Below are 23,668 nucleotides of genomic sequence, written 5' to 3' on the forward strand. Positions count from 1 at the left end.
AATGGATGAAGCAGTTATAAAAAGATTTGAAATTCAGCGTATGATTTGCAGTTTTATTATCTTGATGTATATTCTGATGTGGGATTCGTAAAACTGAGACAGAAATGTGTTGATATAACCAGCTCTTAAGAGGGCATGTGTTCCCAGATCACAATTGCTGTCAAATTTTCCAGTGTAAAGGTCATATATGCTTTTGTCTGCTGCCGTCTTAAGCTTATCAGTGATAACAATCAGGACAATACTCTCACTCATATATAGCTGAACTCTGACACACAGCAGACCATTGTCAAACTTTACAATCTCTGAATCCATGAAACTGAACATGGTTTAATCTAGGCATGGGACAATGCCTAGATCAAACCATGTTAAATTTAACAATTATCATCAAATATTCTGAAATCTTTAAAATAGAATTAAAATGTGCTAAAACATATTGGAATCACTTTAACCTTACAGTTATCATGAAACAAATACTCTTATTGTGTCACAGATGAGACATGCATATATTTTTTTGACAAACAATCAATCAAGAAATCTTTAGGTATTTCCTCAATAACTGAGGAGAATAGGCACCAAGTCTATTTTCGACAGAAGAGCACCGCAGCCACGTCAATTAGCATAGAGCAGATCAAGCCAGACAGGAAGGAAGACAACGGAACGGCATAGTGCATCCGATCAAATTTTTAACACCTGGTGCTGACTCGGGCTCTACAGCACAACAAAGTTGTAAATATTACCAATAAGCACTCTTAAAACAGACAAATAACAAAACGATTCAACTATGTAGCCTACTCAACCACAGTAGAAGCACAAAAATCAAGGAGAAATGTTGAAATAAACACAATCTGTGCAAGTCAACAACATCAGGCAGGCACGACGCTTTGCTTCTGAACGCCAGGTAGAGAGAAATATCCAGTGGAATCAAGTAGTGAGAATATTCACATTTATCTTGTATTACGAGTATCCTGATAATGAATATTTACAATACCAAGATCAACTTATTGTGAGTGTTTTATATCAGTGTTTTTGTTGGAAGAGACAAACAATGTACTGGTATTGACTGAATGAACTGAACGTTATGAATGTCAGGTAGAAGTGACACGTATTTACAGGATGCTACTTATCAGGGGAAATGTTTAGGTACAAGCAGACTTCAGTTTGTGTGTTTTGGCTGAATTCACAAGGTTTTGTTTTGGGTAGAGGAGGTTCGGGTCACTGGCTGTCTCTGGGTCAAAGATGAAACTCTGCTTGATCTGTTTTTCCATCACCCCTCGGCCCCGTTGGGAAAGCTCTATTCACTTGAGATACGACCAAAAGTTTAAGTGACATTCGCAGGGTTCCTGTTATCTTTTATCTCAAGCAGGCTCTGTTTTTAGACAGAGAGGGGCCCCACTGACCAGTACAATGAAAATCTCTCCAGGCTGCAGCCTCTCAACACTACACAGCTCTGGCATGTGTCTACACAGGCAGAGCCATAATCATTGGTTAATGTTTGTGCACTGATGGGCTGAGGAAAGAAACAGATGTAAACTGGTGCTCTTGGTAGTTGCCAGTGCTGGACGCAGCTAGTGTAGCTGTGGTGCGAGCTAACAACGCTATAATTCAGGCCTGGCCATATTTAGGCAGGGCTCAGTGCTATGTAAACAGAGCTTACTGCTGAGGGGAGGGCTCACTCCTGCACTCATGTCCGTGTCCATCAACTTTGCTTGCACATAGCTCAGTTGAGAAAAGGTAATGAAGATGAACAGGAACAGTGGATCTGAAGAAATTAGAGACTCCAACAAGCGTCTCTGAGTATGAAGTGCATCATTACAAGACTGACAATACAATTGTTAATGATTTCCTCGGAAGAATGCTGCTGCCCTGAGATGGATGACCAGGACTACCTGTCAGGACTGAGAAGGCTGCACAAGAGATCAGCATAAGAGATCTGGTTTTGTTTAACCCTCAGACGGAAGCATGAGTGAGGCCCTGTGGCAAAGCTCTGGGGAGGCTGATTCTTTCCCACTCAGCAGCCCTCAACCTATCCAGCTGAAACCACGGTCAACGTCTGGCTCGCCTTGTGGATCACCAAGGATGTCCCCCTGTGGCTCTCCTCGAAACTCCCCCCGCCACTCTCCTCAGCTATTCCGCAAGCTCCTCATGAACCGTAACATTGCTCTGCAGAGGCGCTTCACCTTGGCACACACACCCAGGTAATAATTGTGAATTGTGTGAATAATTAGAAGGTGATTGTTGTCAGGATTTACAAGACTTCAGAAGTTGTAATTGCACATGGATGAGATGAGTTCATTTTGAAAGATTCAGAGATCTTCTTTGTATCAATCTCAGTCTTTGTATCAATGTGACCCAGCTGTACTTGAGTAAACTCAAGTACACGCATTTGTTTCAGGGGCTGATAGGTAATAGGGCTGTTTTACACGTCATCAAAATGTGTGTCATGGGTTTGCTGTGGCAAATAAAGCCCCATTGTCCAATCAGAAGGTAACTGGGGAAACCATGATTTTGTTGACGTCGTGATTGGGGTCATCTCAATGGAACTCATTGTTCTTGCAATGAAAGAGGGTGTCTTGTTTTGTGCCTAAGGTGCTATGAGCTGCATTCAGCAGGCCTGACACAGGTCAAATAGTGAGGATAAGAAATCCAGTTGAAGCAAATAGACTGCGTTGGTTTGACCTGAGGTTTAGGATGCACTCAGACTAGGCAATCCGTACCATGCCCAAGCATGTTTGACCCCCAAAGTCCAGTTTGTTTGACTAGTGTGAGGGCTCCGTACTGTGCACTCTGTGTACTCAAGCACAGTACGCTTTCTTGGCCCTGGCATGGTTGGAAGAGATGCTTTTCTGCACGGTACGGTTGCTCATGCACGAGCACAAGTACAGGTGGGCAACATGGACATGAAGTATAATCATGTGTATTAAGCGGCCTTGCATAATCAAGAAATCCTGGAATGTGAGAGAGTTGTGGCCAAAATGACACAAAAAACGCCACAAAAAAGTCAGTAAAGTTAGTCATGTTCTTTCTGTTGTTTTCCAATGTGCTGCCGCCGCTACGACATGATGTTATATGATCAAGAGGTAGCTGTGGTCAGGCCTGGTTGCGGTCCAAGCATTGTGAGTGCAGGCCAGCGGGGGACTGGGGAGAAGGGACAATCGATAGAGCAACTGGGCCAATTGTGAGTGCACCCTTAAAGGGAGTAGGGCCACCTCACCGTAGTGACACAAGGCTGACCCTCAATGCTGTTCAGTCATGTATTCATTCATTCCTCATGACTGAAAACAGGCAGCATGTGTCTCTTTTACGTCAAAGACAGATTGAGCCGATTTCATTGCCTTGCTGAACTTCTTAGATTGGTGTTTCCTGTCTTAAACAACATAAATGTTTAAAAAAACAACAACTGCAGAATGGCACAGTATAGTGTGGGTTATTAGTCATTTCAGAACAGAATGTCAAGTATTGATATCAGAGTGCCATTATGAAGTAATTGTCTGATTATTAAAAGAGAAACTAAACATGGTAGTGCGGGAAAAAGCAGTGCTGTTGGGTAATGACGTAGGAAATAGATTTTCCATGTACACAACCATGACCTGTAGGGCAGCTGAGGAAACTTGGGGGGAGCTGCATGGAAGGAAAATCACCCTGCTGTCTGAAGCCCTCATTATTCAGTCTCGTCTGTCAAAACAATTCTTAAATCTACAAGTGTTGGTGTTAACAACTGTTTAATTGAATTATTTGTAAATATGAAATATTTAATAAGCTTTAGTAACATTTGCATTATGATGATCTTCTCATATAGAGCGCTGTTTCATCTTAAAAAGGACTTTAATACTGATAGATTACTGCGTTTCCCACAGCTATCTCAAAATATAATCATTTGATATTTTTAACAAGTTGGCCCCATGAGGTGGAGGAGATCTCCTTCATGTGGCTACAAGCTGCGTGCAACAACAGTGTTTTTGTATGTCCTGTGGTTTTCATTTTAACCCTCCCATTTCACCTAAGCACACAAGATTACTGCTAAAGGAAATCTAATCTAGAAATAATTCCAAAGTAATATTGATATTATAATGTGATGTAGTGTGATGTTTGCATTAGAATTATTTTGGTTACATTCCCCTACCTCAGTGCCTTTGCTTCCTCTCATTACTCTTTATTAATCTAGTTAATATTTAAGCCTGTCCGACCAACACATTGCTTATTAAAATCGGATGAGAAAAGCTCCCTTGCTAATCAAACTGATGACCAGTTTTTTAGAGAAAAGTAAATCAAGTCCACCAGGTGTGTCACAGAGTAAAATTAAGCAATTATTTTACAACTGGAAATCTCCCTGGAGTGCAACAAATAAGAGCGATGACCAGAGTGGAGCGAAGCTTTGAGTAGCACCCCCAATGGTTCTTCAGGGGAGATTCCACAATATATCAATGCACTATAATAAATACAATATTCAATAAAAAAATTTAAAATAAGCGATCACAGTAAGAAGAGCAACACTAAGTGATGGAGAGAAAAAATTGAGTTACAAAAAATGTAATTACACTCCGAGTACATTTTTTTTTTTTTAAGTTTTTTTTTACAAAAACTATAAAGGAATTAAGTTTTACATTAGGCTTTGTGCTAGCTTATGCAATACATCATTAAAACGTATCAGCTAAACATGAAACCCACTCTACACTGTAACTGTTTGCCTACCTGGCTGTCTGCCTGTAACTGTGGAGGAAGCAGCTCGTAACATTGTTATAGTGTTGTCATCTGCTGCCCACATTTGCTGCAACACCCAGTGTTAAGACTCTTCAGTCTTGTCAGCTGATGTGGCCTCAGTGTCCACCATCCTCTCACATCCTAACACACTAACACAACTGTCACTCCAGTCCTAATCAATCAATGTGAAGCTTCACTTCATGATGACATTAGCTTGGCCTTCGCCTGTTTTCTCACATTACCTGTGTCTCTTGCTTCAGCCTTCTTTATTGGATTATAATCTCTCTGGTGATGGAGACCTCACCTGTGATAACAATTTTGATGATTTTTTTGGTTTGGTTTTGGCCAATTACTTCACCTGCATGTAGTTATAAATATGTAAATATATAAACCTCCAGGCCACCAGGAAATCATGCAAACTTAGTTTATAGTAGACCTTTGATATGCTGAAGTGTGGTACAACCTCTTTATTAAAAATAAAGTAAAAAAAAAAAAATTAAGATAAAAAAAAATGTGTACAATGAAACAGTTTAGGCAGTAGGAAGGAAAAACAATCCATGAGTAATATAAAGATAGAAGTATGTTTCATTCCCCATGTGTTTTTGTAGGACCAAGGTTGCGTGGACCATTATTTATTATGTTAATTCATGCTTGTAAATCAGTTTATTCATTCTAGCATTACCTTAGTATGTTAATATTATCAGGCACATCTCATGACAAATAAATTATACCACACTCAGAAGATAATAATGTAAGTCTGTGCATCATCCTTTTTTAGTTTGTGTGTAGGGAAGTGGTTGTGGTGGCTTTTAATGTTGCCATGCAACAAATGCCCCTTAATCTAAAGCTTGAATGTTCTAAACTTTCAGTGCTAGCAGCTAAAGCTGTCAATGACCATTCATCTCTGCTAAAAGCAATGTGGGACTTAAAAAGATGGAGAAGTTGTCCCTGGCAGGGGAAAAAATAAAATATATATTGTGGGAGCTCTGTTCTGATGAGTCACTTTCATGATTGATCTAAAGCTGCTTGCCAGTTTGCTGTATCATGGCTCATATCTTTACTAGTGTGCCATTTAGGCAGTTATAATCCCTTCCCCTCCTCAATTTAATTACTCAGAAAAGACACTACAGAGATTCAAACATTAAAAATGTCTAGAATGAAAAAAATCACATTCTCTTTGCAGGATGGCACACGCAGACATAATCATTAACTGTAACAACCATCAAATATTTCAAAGACTTTATTTCAAGCACATAATTTTAACAACTCTATTGGTGAGATCTCGCTGCGGTCTCCAGTCGATTAAAACGTTATTGCTGGTAATCTGTTATCAGGCTTCAGGTGTGTTGATGTGTATGTGTGTAAGGCAGGGGTGTAATCTTACCTCTGAGTCAATGGTCTATTGATTAAAGCACTGTCTTGTGTTTTAGCTTCCAACCTACTGTCATATAATGTGTGAAAAGTTAATGAGTGTAGAAAAGTTTTGACATTTATGTTCACACACACACACACACACACACACACACACACACACACACACACACACACACACACACACACACACACAAACATCATCAACTTCATTGTTTCAATCATTCTCAAAGCAAAAATAGTGAAAAAATACCAAACATTTTCTGAAGATTTGTTGCTTTTCTTTGTTGTATCCTTTTTTAATTGCATACCTTTGTGTTTTTGGGCTTTTGGTAGAGCAAAATAAGACATGTAAAGAAGTCATCCTGGACTCTGGGAAGTTGTAATATTCTTTATTTAACTATTTTTCTTATTTCATAGACTTAATTTTATCATTAAGTAATCAAAAAAAAAAAAAAAAACTCACACTGACACTAAAACTCTCAAAAACATAAATATCAGTCTACCATGTATACTTCTTTGAAAGTATGAGATTGTGTTTGTTTGGTACTTCTGTTAAACAAGTTTATGCCCGACCGCCACCCCCCACCCCTCTTGCCACCCTGCTCAGCACCAATTCTAACAATATCCCCCTGTAATTATGTAGCTGCAGGGCAGCCGAAGGGGGGTGTCGGGTCAGGCGGCCCGTTGATCTCACGTGTCAATGAAGGCTGAGCCAAGCCAGCTCTGCCAGACACAAAATCACCCGCCAGCCACACAGTGGAGTCAGAGCTCTCTTTTACAAGTTGGGACACACGAAAATGTTCCTCTGTCTAAATGTAGGGAAGAGAGAATTTTTTAGTCTCTCCAAGTTCAGAAAGGGTCATCACTTACTGCTTTGGCTTTTCTTTGGAAATGTTGCTTAAAAAAGTTTCAACCTCTAACTTCACACCAAATCTTTTAAAGTGAGTTCGTGCATATTTGTCTCGGTATTGGATATCCTGCACAAAGCAGACTCCTTGACAGCTCCTGAGCTGTCCTCAGCCCCTACAGCGACCTCAGGGGACTCCACAAGCTCTCACACTGCTGGAGGAAGAGGTCAACCAGTGCTGACGCTACCCTGCAGTGTCATTGCTCTCAGCAACAACTCAACCCTTCCCCTTTCCTGCAAACAGAGTGAGTGACTGACAGAGAAGCAGAGTCACAAAGCTACTTCAGTATTCTTCTGTTCTGATCTCCTGTTCTCTGCTGGACAATTTGGAGCCCTGCTACTAAAGACCGTTCAGGAATGTAGTCAGAGCCACTATGTTTGTTGTTGTTACAACAAACTACTGAAAGAAGAACTGTGGAGACTCCTTCAATGCAGCTGAGTCCTCAGTTACAACAGCTCCCTTTCTGCTTCTTCCTTCTGGAGAGACTAAGTGAATATCACACTCCAGTAAGCCTTGTTGAGGCTTGCCTGGGACCTCAGTGGAAGAACTCTGAAACCAGCATCCTGAGGCACAGACGATTAATCAGATTTGTCCTCTATTTGACTGCATCAGTTTTGTTTTCATCTCTCACCTGGAATCTATTTGTGTTTTGGTTTATCGCAGTACAAAACCTCATGGTGTCTATCCCGAACCACCCAGTGGTTCATGGGAGGAAAGTAGCAGACTGAGTCGTGAAGTTCAAGAATCTCCACAAGAGACTCAATTCATATGAGTCAGGAGCTCAAGGGACAATGAACAAAGACCTCCGGTTTGCAAGGAAAGGGGTGCCGACTGGTTTCGGACACGGTCGGAGACACTCGTGCTTAGGGTATGTTCCTAAACTATACATCCTGCATCTGTTCACTGCTTATATTCATGAGTGGGAGTATTCATAGAGGCTGCAGAGTACAGCTACGTGCCTGATTCACAGACCTGTTGTGAAAGTTTCACTGTCCGAGCTACAACAATAGATACGGATATTTTTAAACAGAACACGCTGTACATTTAGTGATTTATGAACAAGTGAATTATTATTTCTGCTAACTTTTGCAGTGATGATAGCTGCTGCTGATTTTGCAGGTTTTGCTTTAAGGTCTAAATAGACTGTAGTTTTGGTGTCAGTTCACAAAATCAAAGAGCAAGTGGTTTAGTGTGAAGTTGAATCAATTTCTGCACACTCAGTGGTAGAAAATGGAACAGAATAAACTGGAGCAACAGCACAGGTTGAGTTTGCAGTAAAGGTTTTGAAACTATCATTTCTACTCATTCAGCCAACTTTGTGCTGAGTATCACTATTGTTTACGTTCTCTTCATGTCATTACTGATGCCATGATCATGTCATGTGAGATGTGTGTTAGACAGGGAAGATTAACATTAGGAAAAATTCATGCATGAAGTATAATTGTTGTTTTTGTACATTTTTGTATAGTTATGGTCACAGACTCTCTCTTCACCTCCCTTTACTCACATTGTGAATTTCGTATCATCATCAATCAATCAATCATACTGTGATGTTGTGACGGCTCTTATTCACATGGTCATGGCTTCAATGTTGAGTGAACGCTATTTGGAAACAAATTACAGGATAATTAAAGTAACTTTCTTTTGTAATGTAGCTGCAATATGTATTCAGAACAAGAAGAAGAAGAAAAAACCCTTCCACATAGGAACTTATGAGAACTCATATAGTATAGATAATGCTAATGCAAGTCTGTGACCTGTGTAAAGGGTTGAATGGTTCATATAGTGGGGTTGTGTGATGTTTTGAGAACTGAGGACAGTGTGTGACTTGATGGTTTTAAGCTGCACTGTTTTTCTATTTGCTGGCATTTTACCCAACAGCTTTTTAAAGGAAGCTAATTTTGTTTGTGGCAAGTTTCATTCAACAGACTTCCTGTTTTTGCTGAAAGTCTTCCAGAGACATTTTTTTTAGCTCGATGACCCTGAAACAAATGTTTCTGACTAACACAGAAGTGACTGTTTGACTATCTACAGATGCTTGCGTTCAAGCAGTTTAAAAGCAGTTGCATGGGCAGCACAGTTTACATTTTTATGAGTGCATGTGTTTCATTTTGTGAATAATGCATTTTTCTCTGACAACTTGTGTGTGTTAATGAGTGTGTGTTGTCAGTCTGCCTGCTACATTGTTAGTCTGTGAGCAGAGGTGTTGGGGGATAGAAAGTCCTGCCTGTTGTTTCTGATCTGCTATGAGGAACATACTCATGTTACACTGATGACAAACACACACTGCCTGCTATGTATGCGTTCCAGTGTTTGTGTGTTGCTTGTGTGTTCATGCCCGTTCCTGTGCTAAGACCTGGTAAGCATTAAGCTGGGCTGGGATTGGTGGGCACCGCCCAGCTCTCCACTCTGCTGCTGGGTCAGTGGTTGACTCAGCCTCACATATCATATCGCAGCACGACCACAAACACATGCCACACCTTCACTGCTGTCACCCTGAGCCAGAACTGTATAGTTAAATACGAGGGAAACTAAGAATAGTAACTTATTTATCTTCTTCTCTGACAGAACTGTCCTTGGCGCAGAAGTAGACTTTACTGTATATGTTGTTGTTTTTTTAAAGTGAAATGCAACCACAAATATAATAACTGCTACTTTCAATTGTGCAGTAGAATATTTTGTCTGACGGAGACAAAGCAAAGTAGGTATGAATTTGAAAGGTCAAAGGCAAAGCAAGTTTACAAGGTAACTCACAATGTTTTACAGGAGCTCAGAAATACAGTTAAAGTAAGACATTTAGAAAAAAAACATATATGTTATTGTTAGAGACAATATAAACAAAAAGCAAAAATAAGCAAATTAATGATTACAGATTTTATTTTTTTAAGTTATTATTTTATTACACCTTTAGCCAAATAGCTCAAAAGTATCATTGCAGTATTTTCTATGGTAGCAGCCTCTACAGTATTCTTTAGTACTCTGTACTCTGATACAAAAGTCCTTATAAATGCTATCTCCTGTTAGCTGCTTAGGTTTGCACAATTTTCATAAGTTTGTATCAATTTTCATAAGTTTGTATCTGCTTTATTTGGGAATGTTGCTGTTCAAATTCAAACTCAAACCCGCCAGCCAAAAGCATGATATAAAAAAGATTTTTTGTTTTAATGTCAAACATTTATTGGTGCTGGACGTGTTGTTTACCACTGGGGCTTTTCCACTCGCACTTTTGGCCGCACCAAGTCAACCTGTGCTGCACTGATTTGCTTTTCCATTACTAGTTTTACCGCACCGATTTGTGCTGAGCCGCCCACGAGATAGACCTTTTCCAGTCAGTCCTGCTCTGCCTGCAGAGCCTGCTCTGCCTCCAAGCAGGTTACGTTGACATCTCACAACCACGGTGAACCTGCCACGACCCCCTTCTGAACTCATGTCTGTCCAGGGGACCGAAGTTCAGCTCTCAGTACTAGATTCTCACTGAATCTTTGTAGTTTGGACTTTAGTTTAACTCCTGTTTGCACTTTCAGATATCAGTTATTTTTGATGAAAACCTGTTCTGTTCCTGATTTTGTTGCTTCACCATTAAAGCAATGAAATAACTAAATAAACCTATCCTTCGACTCCTCTCTATTCGAGACAAGCGCATCATTAGTTAAAGACATACCTTCAAGCAGCCCTGTTGTAATGGAAATGCAAAACCCCACCAAGCTGGGCTGATGTGCTGAGTCATACCCCCACATGTAACATTTACTTCAAATGTCAAAAAAGAAATGTCTTTGCTCTTGATGTCAAAGAGGGGCAATGTCAAAGAGTTTGCTTTACAGCTGTAAGCAGGCTCGTTTGAAATACCGTCTCCTCTTGAATCTTGCCTGACCTAATATTATTATAAATGACAGGCAGCAGCAGCCACCTAACCACGGCCCGTACCTTCTAATTTTTCTTGAATTGAGTGATTTTGGTGTTTAGAGATTGCAATTAAAAGATGTTAGGGTGTGTAAAATTTTAACAATCTCTTATGTCATCTTTGTGTATCTGTCAAACAGGTAAAGATAGAGTGATCTGTCAGTGTTAGATTTTTTATTCTAATTTAATCATGAGTTAGGGAAATTGGGGGAATTTGGAAATGTTACTAAGTCATGATTTGGCAAGTTGTCAGAGAGACTTCCCTGGGTACATGACTCATGTGAGCTCCTGTTAACACAACAGAAACATTTCAAATAGCCAGATTATTTACAGATACAACCTGTGCCAGACGGGCTCATTGCTTGCTTCTGACCCAGTACAGTCCCAGCAGAAGCACTAGTGATAAGCCCCCCCTCCCCTCCCAAACAATAACACAACAGACCCCCAAAATAAAACCCCCGAGCCTGGAATAGTTCCCCAGCCCCGCCAGCTTGGCTGCACATGACACGTGAATGTGACATGTGTTTCTCGTGTATCACACGCACACACACACACACACACACACACACACACACACACACACACACACACACACACACACACACACACACACACACACTGCATCCTGCCACTGCCACCCATCCTAAAATTCATATTGATTGTTCCACCAGAGAGGAGTTGTGGTACTGTACCAGCACTGGAAAAATCACAGAAGTAAATAGCAGCTGTAATGACACTGACCCTTTAAAATTCTTGCCATTTCTATTGTTAACTGTGGTAATAAGTGGCTTGCCCTATTGCCTTGTTTCTGTAGTTGTGCGTACTGCTTAAAGTGTGTCTGTCTGTGTTTATTTCTTTTGCTCCCATGTGTGAACATACTGTAGTTTCTTCTAGGCAAAGAGTGACCTCTGCTGGATAGTCAGTCCACTGTCAGCACTTTACTCACATAATAGCTAAGAACATTCTCTGATATTCCAGATACATTTTGTGTCAATTTGGTGAATGTTAATCTGGGTGGTGTTGGAATTACAAGTAAAGCTTATACTGGACAAATAAAGAGGACACTGCCCACTGAAATAACTAATTCTGTTCAACTGCAGCTGCAGGCTGTGTGTTTTGTGGGAGGTGCAGGAGAAGCAGCATTACTTCAGTACTGCAAGAGGATGTAAATATAAGTATTTGCTAAGCAGCAACCACCATGACTGATAGTTGATGCCACAATGTCTGATAGCCACTACATACTCTCTGACTGACTCTGAGGCTATGTTAACACTGGGCCTTAATCACCACAAACGCTGCATTTGATGAATTAAAAGAATTAAAAAGTTAAAGATTTACAAGTTCTGATAAATATGATCAGACTGGGGTCACATTAAATCAGACATGTATCAGAATGTGCACTAAAAAAGCAGCACAAATCATAATAACCAAAGTCAGATTCAGTGTGATTGCTTTTGTTCACAATGATTTTAGTTGCTGACCTCACAGATGCTATGGCCATGTTATTACAAACTCTGACATGTTTGTGTGACAGATTTTTACTCTGAATGAAAACTGCACTGCATGGTTTGATGTGTCACTTTAAAAATTACTCCACAAGGTGGTGCAAGTCCTTCTCTGCTCTGCTGTCACAATTTTACTGTGGGAAATACAACACATACATGTGCAGACAAAGTTTTACAAGGTCTACAGCCATAACCACCATACCTGTCTAAAATACATTGCTCTTTAAATTTACATTTAGCTTAATTCTTGTGGAACATCAGGACAGGATAGATTCACTGTTTTCAGATGAACAATTTTCAGTTTTCATAAACTTGTGTAAGACTTTCATTTAAACCTGAAAAAACAAGAAGCGAGTACTTTTCAGCAACAAGAAGGTCCAGGTGTAGTCAATCACATCCTATTATTAAAATGAACCCAACGCTCGTCACAAGGGAGCAGGGTCTGTTTTTAAAACATAACATAAATTTGTCTAACTTTACTATGAGCTTGCAATTTCCAAAAAGAAGATCTGTAATGCCTTTTAAAGCGCAGAGCCTGGAGCCCTATCTGCCTCACTGGACTGTGTATGCTCTCTGTGAAGCTGTAACAGAAAGCTAAATTTATCAATACTGACGCTGTGAAGTTGTGTAATACAGGCATAGAAAAGATTTACATAATTAAAGTCTGAGTAAGTTAATGTAAAATTAATGGCTGATATTCTATATATATAAGGTCATTATAACTCAGAACTAATAATTAATACTGCATGACACACACAAATATTTACATGTGCACTCTCTCACACTCCCAAACACAGATACATGACACTCCCCCCTCGCAGCTTATTCTCATTACCAGTGGTAATGTTGTCATAGGAGCCAGCAGCCAGCTGGACTGTAGAAGTCATTTGGCTGGTGGATTTGGTTACACAGCGGCCTCACAAACACCTCATTCTCAGCAAACCTCCACCCCTGCATCTGCTTCAAGGTCCAACATGTTTCACAAGCACGTTGCACACAGAGGGAGGAGAGAATTGGTGATTTTATTTTAGTTTTATTCAGACAACATCAAAACATGGTAAACATAACTAAAACTAGTTAGTAACTGAGAAGTAATCCAGTGATTTTGGATGCAATTGAACTTAAGCTGATGCTTCCTCTGTCTGTCAGTGTTCAGTCCTTTGGAGTGTCATCCCAATGTCATTGGGAGAGAGCAGAGAAACATTAGCCCATGGTAGAAGCCTTACTGGTCTGGAGGGTTTGCTACAATTATATGGGTATTATACTGTTTAGTCTCCCTCTGAAAGCTGATGTCAGGCTGCTACAAAGCAGATTCTACAGGGGTCATGCTGACCCCGTCTTTGCTGTGGAGGGGGCAGCTCTTTACCTGTGCAAGATGTAGGGCTGCACCTAACGATTATTTTTTATTGATTAATCTTTCAATTAGTTTTTGGATGAATCGATTAATCCATCTATTTCTTGGATTATTCTTTCATCTTCAATCATCAGCAAACAAATCTGTCTGTGTGTAATCCTAATATATTTTATGTTTGGGTGGGGTCAAAAAGTAACTAGTAGTAGTAGTAACTAGTAACCAGTATGCTTAACCTACTGTGGCAGAGGCATGACTGGAGATATTAAGCAGAGTAGAATGGGCCAGTAGCAGGGCATGTTATTTAGCATGGATAGATACTACAGAGGGAACACTACAGACATTTCTCTGTGCAGCGTTAAGTTTCACTTTCACTTCGGTTAATGATCTGCCTCATCCTGGTTGTTTACTCTTATTTTTTAATCCGTCGATGAGGACAAACAATCACTAGTAGGACCAGCCTGCCAGTAGCAAGACAACATAGCAGCTTCATCTTTAGGCAAACTGATCAGCGGGGGTTCCCAACACGTCACACACGTGGACCATGGAGTGACTCCCACACTGCTGCACCAACCTGCGATGTTTCGCTGTACCGCCAGATCCAATGTGAATCCAGCCACTCTGGGATGCTTCCGCTTCAAGTGCTCGAGCATGCTGGTAGTACATTTAAATTTACATTTACATTTATGGCATTTAGCAGACGCTTTTTTCCAAAGCCACTTACAATAAGTACATTTGTCACAAGAAAGAAACCACAACATCTCACCGTTGATAAAGTAGAAAAGGAAAAAATAGAAACAATTTTCAAGCCCTCATCTGAGCAAAGTAGCTGCTATTTATCAAGGATACCTCAAGTACCTAAGTGCTATGATTTAAGTGCTAAGGGTAAGAACATACAAGGGCGATTTTTTTTTTTTTTCTTTTTTCTTTTCTTTTTTTTGGGGGTGGGTGGGGAGGGAGTCATGCTATGTGGGGTCGAGGTGAAGTCTGAACAAGGGAGTCTTGAGTCTTTTGCGGAAGATGGCGAGTGACTCTGCTGTCCTGACATTAGTCGGGGGTTTGTTTCACCACTGGGGCGCCAGAGCAGAGAAGAGTTGCGACTTCGCTAAGCAGCCTTTGTTTGCTCTTAGCGATGGCGGTACCAGCCGGCCAGCTGATGTAGTAGAGCGAAGTACTCGCGCTGGGGCGTGTGGTCTGACCAGTGTTTGGAGGGAGATGGATGCAGTTCTGTTGACAGCCTTGTACTCGGTAGTACTGCTTACATCCGACTCGTTGACGCACTTTACGTAAATCGACGTATTTACATCGATGCATCTCACAAGTTGTAGCAAGATGCAAGAAGAGAATATTTGTTTTGTGGATTTGGACAAGCTTTGCTATCATGTCCTTCAGGGTGTTTTGTTCACTGTTTTGCAGGTATATGGGGTACTTGGGACATGACTGACGACATGCATGGGGCAGTTTGCAGCTGACTGAAGTGGCTCAGTTGAGGGTCAACACCTCCAAGAATGAGGCCAAAAACTGTTCATTTCCCCCATTGGGGTGTGAGCAAGTTTTGTCCCCAGAGAAAAGATATTTGGTTTTGTTTATGAATGAGGGTAATGCAGTGAATTTGTGCAGCTGCACTTGGTTGTTCACATGAAAAAAGACAGAAATAATCATGCAAAGATTAAAATAACAGGCTTGAGTGAGAAGTGTAACCCCTGGCTTGTTTCTCACCTTTGCACAGCTGGCCAAATAATACATGACATGAGGGTGAATGGTTAGACAAAACCCACAAATCAGACTTCAGAAAGGCCTGTGAGGAGGGGGCTCCAAAGCTATTTGACCATCCAATAAGCATAATGGCCTCTTAATTTAATTTGAGTTAGACAGGGAGCTTCATTTGTCCTTATAAATTCAGGGGAATCTTTGTCTGATGGCCTTGCATTGTTTTCATATTTCTGAACAACTGAGCTATCAGTGTCTTCCCTGGTCTGTGGCACTCAACCTCACCCAGTGTTGAAATTAAATTATGAGCCCTACAGCTGGTACCATCTGATATCACGCTGCTGGTATAAAAATCAGCCAATAGCAGATTGCAGTTTAAATCAAATTGAGGCAAATCTGTACGTGGGATGTAGGGTAAAGGCCTGAATTTATAATCAGACATATAATCAAAACTTTCTGTTGGAATTAAATGAAACAGAATTTTACTGTGTCATTGAGCAGATGGAGCTGCATATGAATTTTACATACCCACTGTTATTATTCAGACTGACCTCAAGCTAGAGAAAAGAAACTTCATGCAGCAGCTTTCTGTTGAACCTGGTCAACTCTAGCAGGTCGAGACAACATCTGACTCCGCCACTTAATCCTCACCACGTCACTGCTTTTTAGCCAAGTCAGTCTTTTAAATGTCTCATGTTTTAAAGCCCCCCACACTCCACCTCAGCTCCTGTGTGCCTGCCGACACGTCTGACTCGGCTGCCTGCCCTGTGTCTCAAAAGACAAATATTTGCCCGCAATGTCGACAGCAGTGAGCCGGTCAGGTGGTGACATCATCAGGTCCAGTAAGTCCATCACTCCCTGTGGTGAGATTGGCTAGTTCTCATTTGCTGGAGCTCAGATTTGTCCATTGAATTATACAGTTACACCCGCTGATGTAGGTGAAAATGTACTGACCCTACCTTTAATCCTACAATCAAGAAAACACAAATAAAACCATATAGAACAATAGAAATGCATGAATGAGTTTGTAACACGTTACAGTTTTAACACCTCTTAGTTTTTTTAGCAGTTGCAAAATAAGTTAAAGCTACAGGCATTTTTTACTTCAGTAGAGCTGGGCAACGATATCTATGTCTTAGATTGTGGAGATCTTTATGTTGTGGTATGTCATAAGTGTTGTCTTTTCCTGGTTTAAAGGCTGCATTTCAGCAAAGTGATGTAATTTTCTGAATTTACCAGGCTGTTTTACTCGTTCTTTAGCCTTCACCCTCTTTGTCATTATATCCATATTACTTAGGTTATTGGTCAGAAATCTCATTGTGTTAGTATTTTGTGGAAGTAACGATAGCCATCCTTACAATATTGTTGCAACATTATTATCGAAGCAGAGCCTTTTTGGTCAAAAATATTGTGATATTTGATTTTGTTGCCCAGTCCGAACATTTATGAAATGCTTTTGAAAAGATTTATATAATATATTTATATAAGATTTATATATATTATATAAGATTTAAATATATTTTAAATATATCGTTTATTGCTATATGGCCTAAAAATATCGCAATATTATTTTAAGGCCATACCGCCCTACTTCGATACAATACCTTGAAAAATATTGATATTTTATAACATTTAACATATACCTTTTTTGACACCAATTTTATGAAATTCATTTTAACAAAGTCTCTGGACATAACCAAGAGATCTACTGTATATAGAAGAACTAGATACCAGATAGTGTCCATTTAAACCGATTAGAATTGCTTGCCTAGTGCATACGCCAAAATAGTGGCCTGGGGTAACCTTGTCTTTTTCTTGCATGCCTCAAGACAGCCAATCACCAGCTCTATTTGAACATGGCACAACAAGCACGCTGCATGGTTATTGGCTCACTGACACTGATGAGATTAACTCCTTAGGTATTGAAATTTGGTATTGAATGACAAGACATTTTTTGATACTCGATAGTATCGAGGCAATTCAGTCGTTGCCATAAAAGTATCAACGTTGCCCAGCCCAAGAGATAACACTGTAGTAAATCTTTGGATTAGGACTTTAAAAAGCTGACGGAATATAAGAGGGTTGAGTTGTGGTCAAAGATTTGGTTGAAATGGTTTGAACCATTGAGTTTTCTTTTATTCTGGCAAGAAATTCATTCATTGTGGTGTGTGTGTGTGTGTGTGTGTGTGTGTGTGTGTGTGTGTGTGTGTGTGTGAGTGAGTGTGTTTGCTGAGCCTGTAAACAGTTAAAATATCCACAGGAGGCACGCTGCCTCAGAGAGTTTCCCTCTTCAGAGTGCTGCACACATGCGGTGCACATTTACCACATACTGTGCATATACATTACCACATGCACATGCATGCGCACAAACACGTGATGCAACTACTACAACCACAGATCCCCCTCAATCTCTCTCACTCACACACATACTGCACATACATACGCACAGAGTTCATGTCTTTTTTAAAGCCCACATGTGCTGGACGAGACAGACAGAGAGAGCCATAGAGAGACAGAGGGAGGGAAGGAGGGAGGAGTGTATCTCCAGAGAAGAGAGAGAGCTCAGCTCTGTACTCCTCAATGTGGATTTGAAACCAACAACTTCAGCTCGCTGCGTTTAGCTCCCCAAACCGCATGAAACAGGAGTGTCGCTGGGGAAATGACTCTAGAAGCCACGCTGCTTTGATCCCCCTTCCTTTCTTCACCCTCGACTCATTTCGGACAGGAGACATGATGCTGAAACACACTGAGGAGGGCTTTCCTCCGCCTGTCTGCGCGTCAATGGAAACCTGGTGTGGTGTGGAGGGAGAGGAGAGAGCGCACAACAGCAGAGGAGTAGAGGAGTGCCTGGAGGAGGAGGAAGAGGAAGATTAGTGGAAAACAAAGCAGAAGGGAGACAAAAACAACCACAAACATGAGCCTACCAACTAACTGTGTGTATCTGGCCCCCTCGGTCCAGGATCGCTACTTCACAGTGAGGAATGGGAATATCTGTGGGTCGCCGTGCGCTGTCAACCGGCCCATCGACATCGTGCAGAAACGCAGGCGGTAGGCCAGATGTGGTTTTAATCCAGATGTTGTAGTTACACAATTCTAAATGCCCTGCTGTCTAAAGTTGCACACATTTTCTGAGGGACAAACACTCACAAACTCTTATAGGGGCTTTCTTGTGTGGCATCCAATAGTGAGCTAGTGTTGGAGGTCGTCCTGATCTCATTATTTTTTCATTTTTTTATTTCTGCTCTATAAGATGAGTGGCCACAACAACATGAATCCCCATTAACCTTCATTTAATCCTATGCTTATTTCCTGTTGTATGTTAATATTTCCCTTTTACATATTTTACTATGAAGCACATCATGTAAAAAAATTTAAATAAAGTCACTTGGTTGTCCTTGTAAATAAAGTTAGTTTTGAAGTATTTCTACCAGGGAATGTATTGTGTCTGGGCTACTCAGTACTTATACTGATTTTAGCTAAATTTTGAGTTGTTAAAGTTTGATTGTGCTATAATATTCTTGATGTGACTCATTCCAGATGTTGCCGGTTGTCTGGAATCTGGTTGTCTTTGTAATGAGTTTCACACTGTTTCAGTGTTGCTTAGTATGTAAATTATAGTGACCTTGCATTTGTATCTCTTGATATTCATATCATTTGTACTTGACTCACAGTACGATGAGTCTATGCTACTCAGAGTTTAAATTGACGTCAGTACTTAAAGGTATTTCATTTAATCTCTTAAACATCATCATAATGTCCCTATAGTCATCATTTCCTTGTGCTCCTCAGCAGTGGGTTGATGGGGACATATTTGATTTTTTTTTTTTTTTTTAATGGTATAGTATTTTTACCTAGTTTGTTGTAGATAAAACCCTTTTTTCGCGTAAAAACAGTGTGGTGTAAGAGGGTCAACGCTCTGAGTAGGCCACTTGCAGGTAATGGATTGAACAATATATCTGCTCTTTACTTCTCAGAACTAAATAGTTTAAATCCAGCACGTCAAAATAATATTCATAGTCAGCGTTATCAGGAAAGGAGTTGAGATCAGACCTTTAATATCATCAATTACTTAATCATTTGTTCATATTTATCCCCCTATTACCACTGAAACACATGCACCTGAAAAACTCATTACATCTTTATACACAGTACGCTGTATATCTCTGCTTGTGTGAATACACACGCACACAAAGATACCTAAACTTGCCTTACCCCCCTTTATTTTAGCTTGTATTATAAAAAAAGATTACAAAAGGAAATTCAGTGTTTTCTAATGATGGATTGTAACCAGTATGTTGCAATAATAATCTCAATATTATATATAAAAATGAGCAAAAAAGATGTTAATTTCTTCACAAATTTTATTATCAAATACCAATCAACATATTTTTGACAGAACTACAGCACATATGAATATCACTCAGTTTTTTAAAGCATATGATGTCAGACCAATACAGTTTACTCACCCCCATACATTAAAACATACTACAGACACACATTTCAATTGTCACCAGATGAGTATACTTGAAAGTGCCTGCTGCCTTAGGAGTCACAGAAGGAAATGTGACTAATTTTGCAGCCGGCCTCTCAGAAAGTCATGACGACATCAGCCATGTCAGGCGAGGAGGGGGATCAAAGTGTCTTTAAAATGTCAACCCACAAATAAAAAACCTTCAAAGGGAAATTACTAATGAAGGCAGAGTCGGACATATTTATAGACCTGATGGATCGACCACATGTGTGTAATAACACAGCCGAGAGGCAGCGGAGAAAACTAGAGTGCACAGTGTTATTGTCCAAATCCCTTTAACCCTGCACCCTGTGTAGTTTCCATTAATTCCTAGACGGAAAACATACTGCTGTCATCGTCATTACCTCGTAAAGTTTGAGCTTTTACAGTTAGTTTTGGCAAACAGAGAGTCGTGTACATCAGCGCAGACAGTTAGCATCTGCTTTTAGGGTTATGATGAGGCAGGAGTTAACTGTGTGTGAAGTGGCTTTAGTGAGGTTTGAGTCGCCTGCCTTCTACTTACTTTCTGATATAGCTACTATATCTCTTACAAGTTCAGTTATCTCACACTACTCTGTTACTCATGGTGCCATATTGTCTTGTCTTTTCACTTTCTGTCCTGTCCTGCTCATTCTCCCCCCTATTCCCTAACCTCCCGATGACCTGTTATTTTCTGTCCTCCCTCACCTGGACTTGTCCTGTCATATTGTCCTGTCTTGTTTTAAATTGTAAACTGAAAAAATTTTGATTGTTGGTCATTTGAAGACATCACTTTGGACTCTGGGAGACAGAGTAAACCTCAAATTTGACCTGTGCTAGAATAAAGATTTTGACTCCATTAATAGCTCTTCTTCAGTGCATTTGAAGTAACATTTGTAGATTAATATAAAACAATAAATTAGACCTCTGCTGTGATATTTCTTGAAGATGGAAGCAGACACGATTTAGTTGCTGAGGTCAGATGCATTTTGCTCTTAGCGTGTTGGTGACAGTCATGATGAAATGTCTTGTGTATGTGAAACCTCTTCACCGCTTGTGAAACGACACACTTGACACGTTGCAGTTCATAGTGATTCTACAAGACTTCACTGAGTCTGAATCTGTTGATAGGAGATGTTTTCTGCTGTTACTCAATATCTTCACATTTGACACGATTGTATTCAGTGCCTCAGACTGACTTTGTTCTCATTCTTTAGTTGTTACTCTTGTTTCTGACCTGTTGGTGTGTAAACGAGGTTTTGAGCTGTACTAAATTGGAAATTTAGTTTATTAGGCTTTTGTCCAAGTGGAAATACTGTTTGATACACAGGTTTTTCTTCACAAAGGAAGGCTCGGGGAACATCTTGTTAACCCTGATCGTGTGTTGGAGGTCTGAGGTTTGGCCACAATGCAAAAGTGCAGCTCTTCATTCATTTTCTGGTGCTTCTTGTCAAACTGATCCTATAACAAATATGCAGACAAAAATGAATAACTGTAGAAATAAAGCTGGTTTGTGCAGCTGCTTCATTATAAAAGCTTACATTTTTCACTAAAAGGAAGTGATGAGTATGTTAAGTTAATGTACTATTACTGCATACATTGTAGTGTCAGTATAGTTTCCAGCTGTTTCAGAGTATGAGCTGATAAAGTAAGTCAGTAGCAGGAGTTACTTTATCAGCTCTCATTCTGTTTGATGCTTTTTTAAGACTTAGATATGCAGGGAGACTCTTGTTGGGACAATAACATTCTCACAGCCTGAAACCACAAAAAGTCAAAATCATACTGATAAAATTAGTTTAGGGTCAGCAGCATTTTTAAGGCAGATTAACTCTCCACAGCTATTTGTTAATGACTCTGAAGCATAAGCTCTGGGATACATTTCTGCTTTGAAGTTAAGTTCAGTTAAGTTTGCTAAAAACATGAAAATAAGCAAATAAGTAAATTAACTAAAATATAAGACTAGACGATGCTCTATCAACATTCACTGCCTGCTTTTATGTGACTCTGGTCAGACAGAAACCTCCGTCATATAAATCAGATCAGGATATCTGATAATTGATTTAAAGCCAACATTTGAGGCAAATATCAGTTCAGCTCATGTACAAATGTTTTTCCTTTCATGTTACCTATTTGCTGCTGCATTACCGCGGTGCCGCCGCGGTGGTAAAAGGGAGGGTTGCACTTGATAGCTGTAGATGCTAGGTGGCAGCAGAGTGCTTGGATCCTGATGATGACAGTAAAATCCTGATTGCAGGATTTTACTAAATACCCCGTTTTTACCACAATATGCTCAGCAATGGCAGAGTGGCGCTGTCCCTATTTCGGCTGGTTGACTCCACAGGAAACGGTTGTATGTAGTGTAATGCTATGTTAATATGACTGCTTTGGCAGATATTTAACTTCAACAGCTCTTCTGTTAAAGTTTAATAAACTAAAGATGTGTAACTACACATTTTTCAGTAGGCATTGCGTATACCCACTTGTAAATCCCCTCTGATGCACGTCTTCGTTACATTATTTGAGGGAACGCTAGATGACTGCATATTTGGGGACGCAACTGACACTAATGCTAATGTAGCACATCAGGTATTTAAGCTATAGCAATGAAGGACATCTTTAAACAGTATACATTGTAAGAAATGCTCTATTTAACTGGAGCAGGAGAAACGCTGTGGTGCATCTCTGTGTGTGTAATGTAGTGCGCAGATCTCAGTCATCTGATCGGACAGGACAGGTCATAAGAACTATCATTCTGATGAATAGGGGATGGGGTGTGGGTGGGTGAAATAATTCATCTTTGATGAGGAACATATTGATAACATAACCTGCAATGGACTCAAGCAGGAGAAACATGCAGTGCATCTCTCCCTTAAGAGATACAATGTGCGTGTTTACGGAGGAGACAGAGTTTACCTTCATTGATTACTGGAATCTCCTGACTCCTGAGCTCCATCACTGCTGTTTCCTCCGGAGAGTATCCTGTCTACTGTCCTACAGATTTTAGTTTTGCTGCTTAAATGAGCTGTGATGAGCTGTGATGTTTGCTACAGTGACATTACTACGTGCAGGGGAAGGAAACCTTTAAATGACTGAAAGCAGCCTCTCTAATCATTAAAGCACAGTGTACATGCATTGTGAACCTGCCTATGAAGGTGCATCTTACTATATGAATACTGGGCCCTCTATAAAAGGAGAGACGTTTGTAGTCTCTGTGCAGGTATCGCCTGACTTCTTGCTGAATACACCTTCTTTCAACTGTTCAAAAATGAGATCTGACCTTTGGCAGTGTCACAGAAGGTTTGCCAGCCCTCCGGGCCTCAGCTCATGTCAACACACTGCGACATGACGCACAGCTCACTCTACATGAGGTCAAAGGTCACTGTGAACTGCCAGTATGTTGCGACATAATGTAAACAAATAGTCACGTTAGTTCTGGCAGAGCACTGAAGTCGTGCTCACTGTGAGCATGAGTCAGCTTTGAGACACGATCAGCGCTCTCATTATGACACTGCACCTGTACTGACACTGATGATGGATTTCAGAGGCATCTCTTGCCATGTGTAGCTCATATCTCCATGGTGTGATCTGATGGGTTTATTTAAGGTGGTTGTCACTCTCCACACTGAATTCTGCACTTCGATTATTTAGTCGGCTGATCAGTCTCGAGAGCACTACATATTCTGCCCCTAAAAGAACAAAATATATATATATGCAGTAAAGCTCCATATGCACC

General features: G+C 40.3%; 1 protein-coding gene across 6 annotated transcripts in view; it reads left to right on the plus strand.

The window, feature by feature from the left end:
- The window catches only part of LOC311257976 (3',5'-cyclic-AMP phosphodiesterase 4C-like), a 107,624-nt gene that overhangs the window by 52,210 nt on the left and 31,746 nt on the right, over positions 1–23,668 (plus strand). The window contains exon 2 of one of the 6 annotated variants that reach the window (XM_084353981.1): positions 7,644–7,848. The exons of 4 other annotated variants lie outside the window; for them this stretch is intronic. In XM_084353981.1, the coding sequence (XP_084210107.1) occupies positions 7,772–7,848 (77 nt within the window). In that variant the 5' untranslated portion in view covers positions 7,644–7,771. Of the gene's footprint in view, positions 1–7,643; positions 7,849–18,341; positions 18,495–23,668 lie in introns of those variants that run through there. One more of the 6 variants, XM_084353980.1, reaches the window with a different exon arrangement.

Source organism: Pagrus pagrus (assembly GCF_965226575.1).
Source record: "Pagrus pagrus genome assembly, chromosome: 6".
Classification (NCBI taxonomy): Eukaryota; Metazoa; Chordata; class Actinopteri; order Spariformes; family Sparidae; genus Pagrus; species Pagrus pagrus.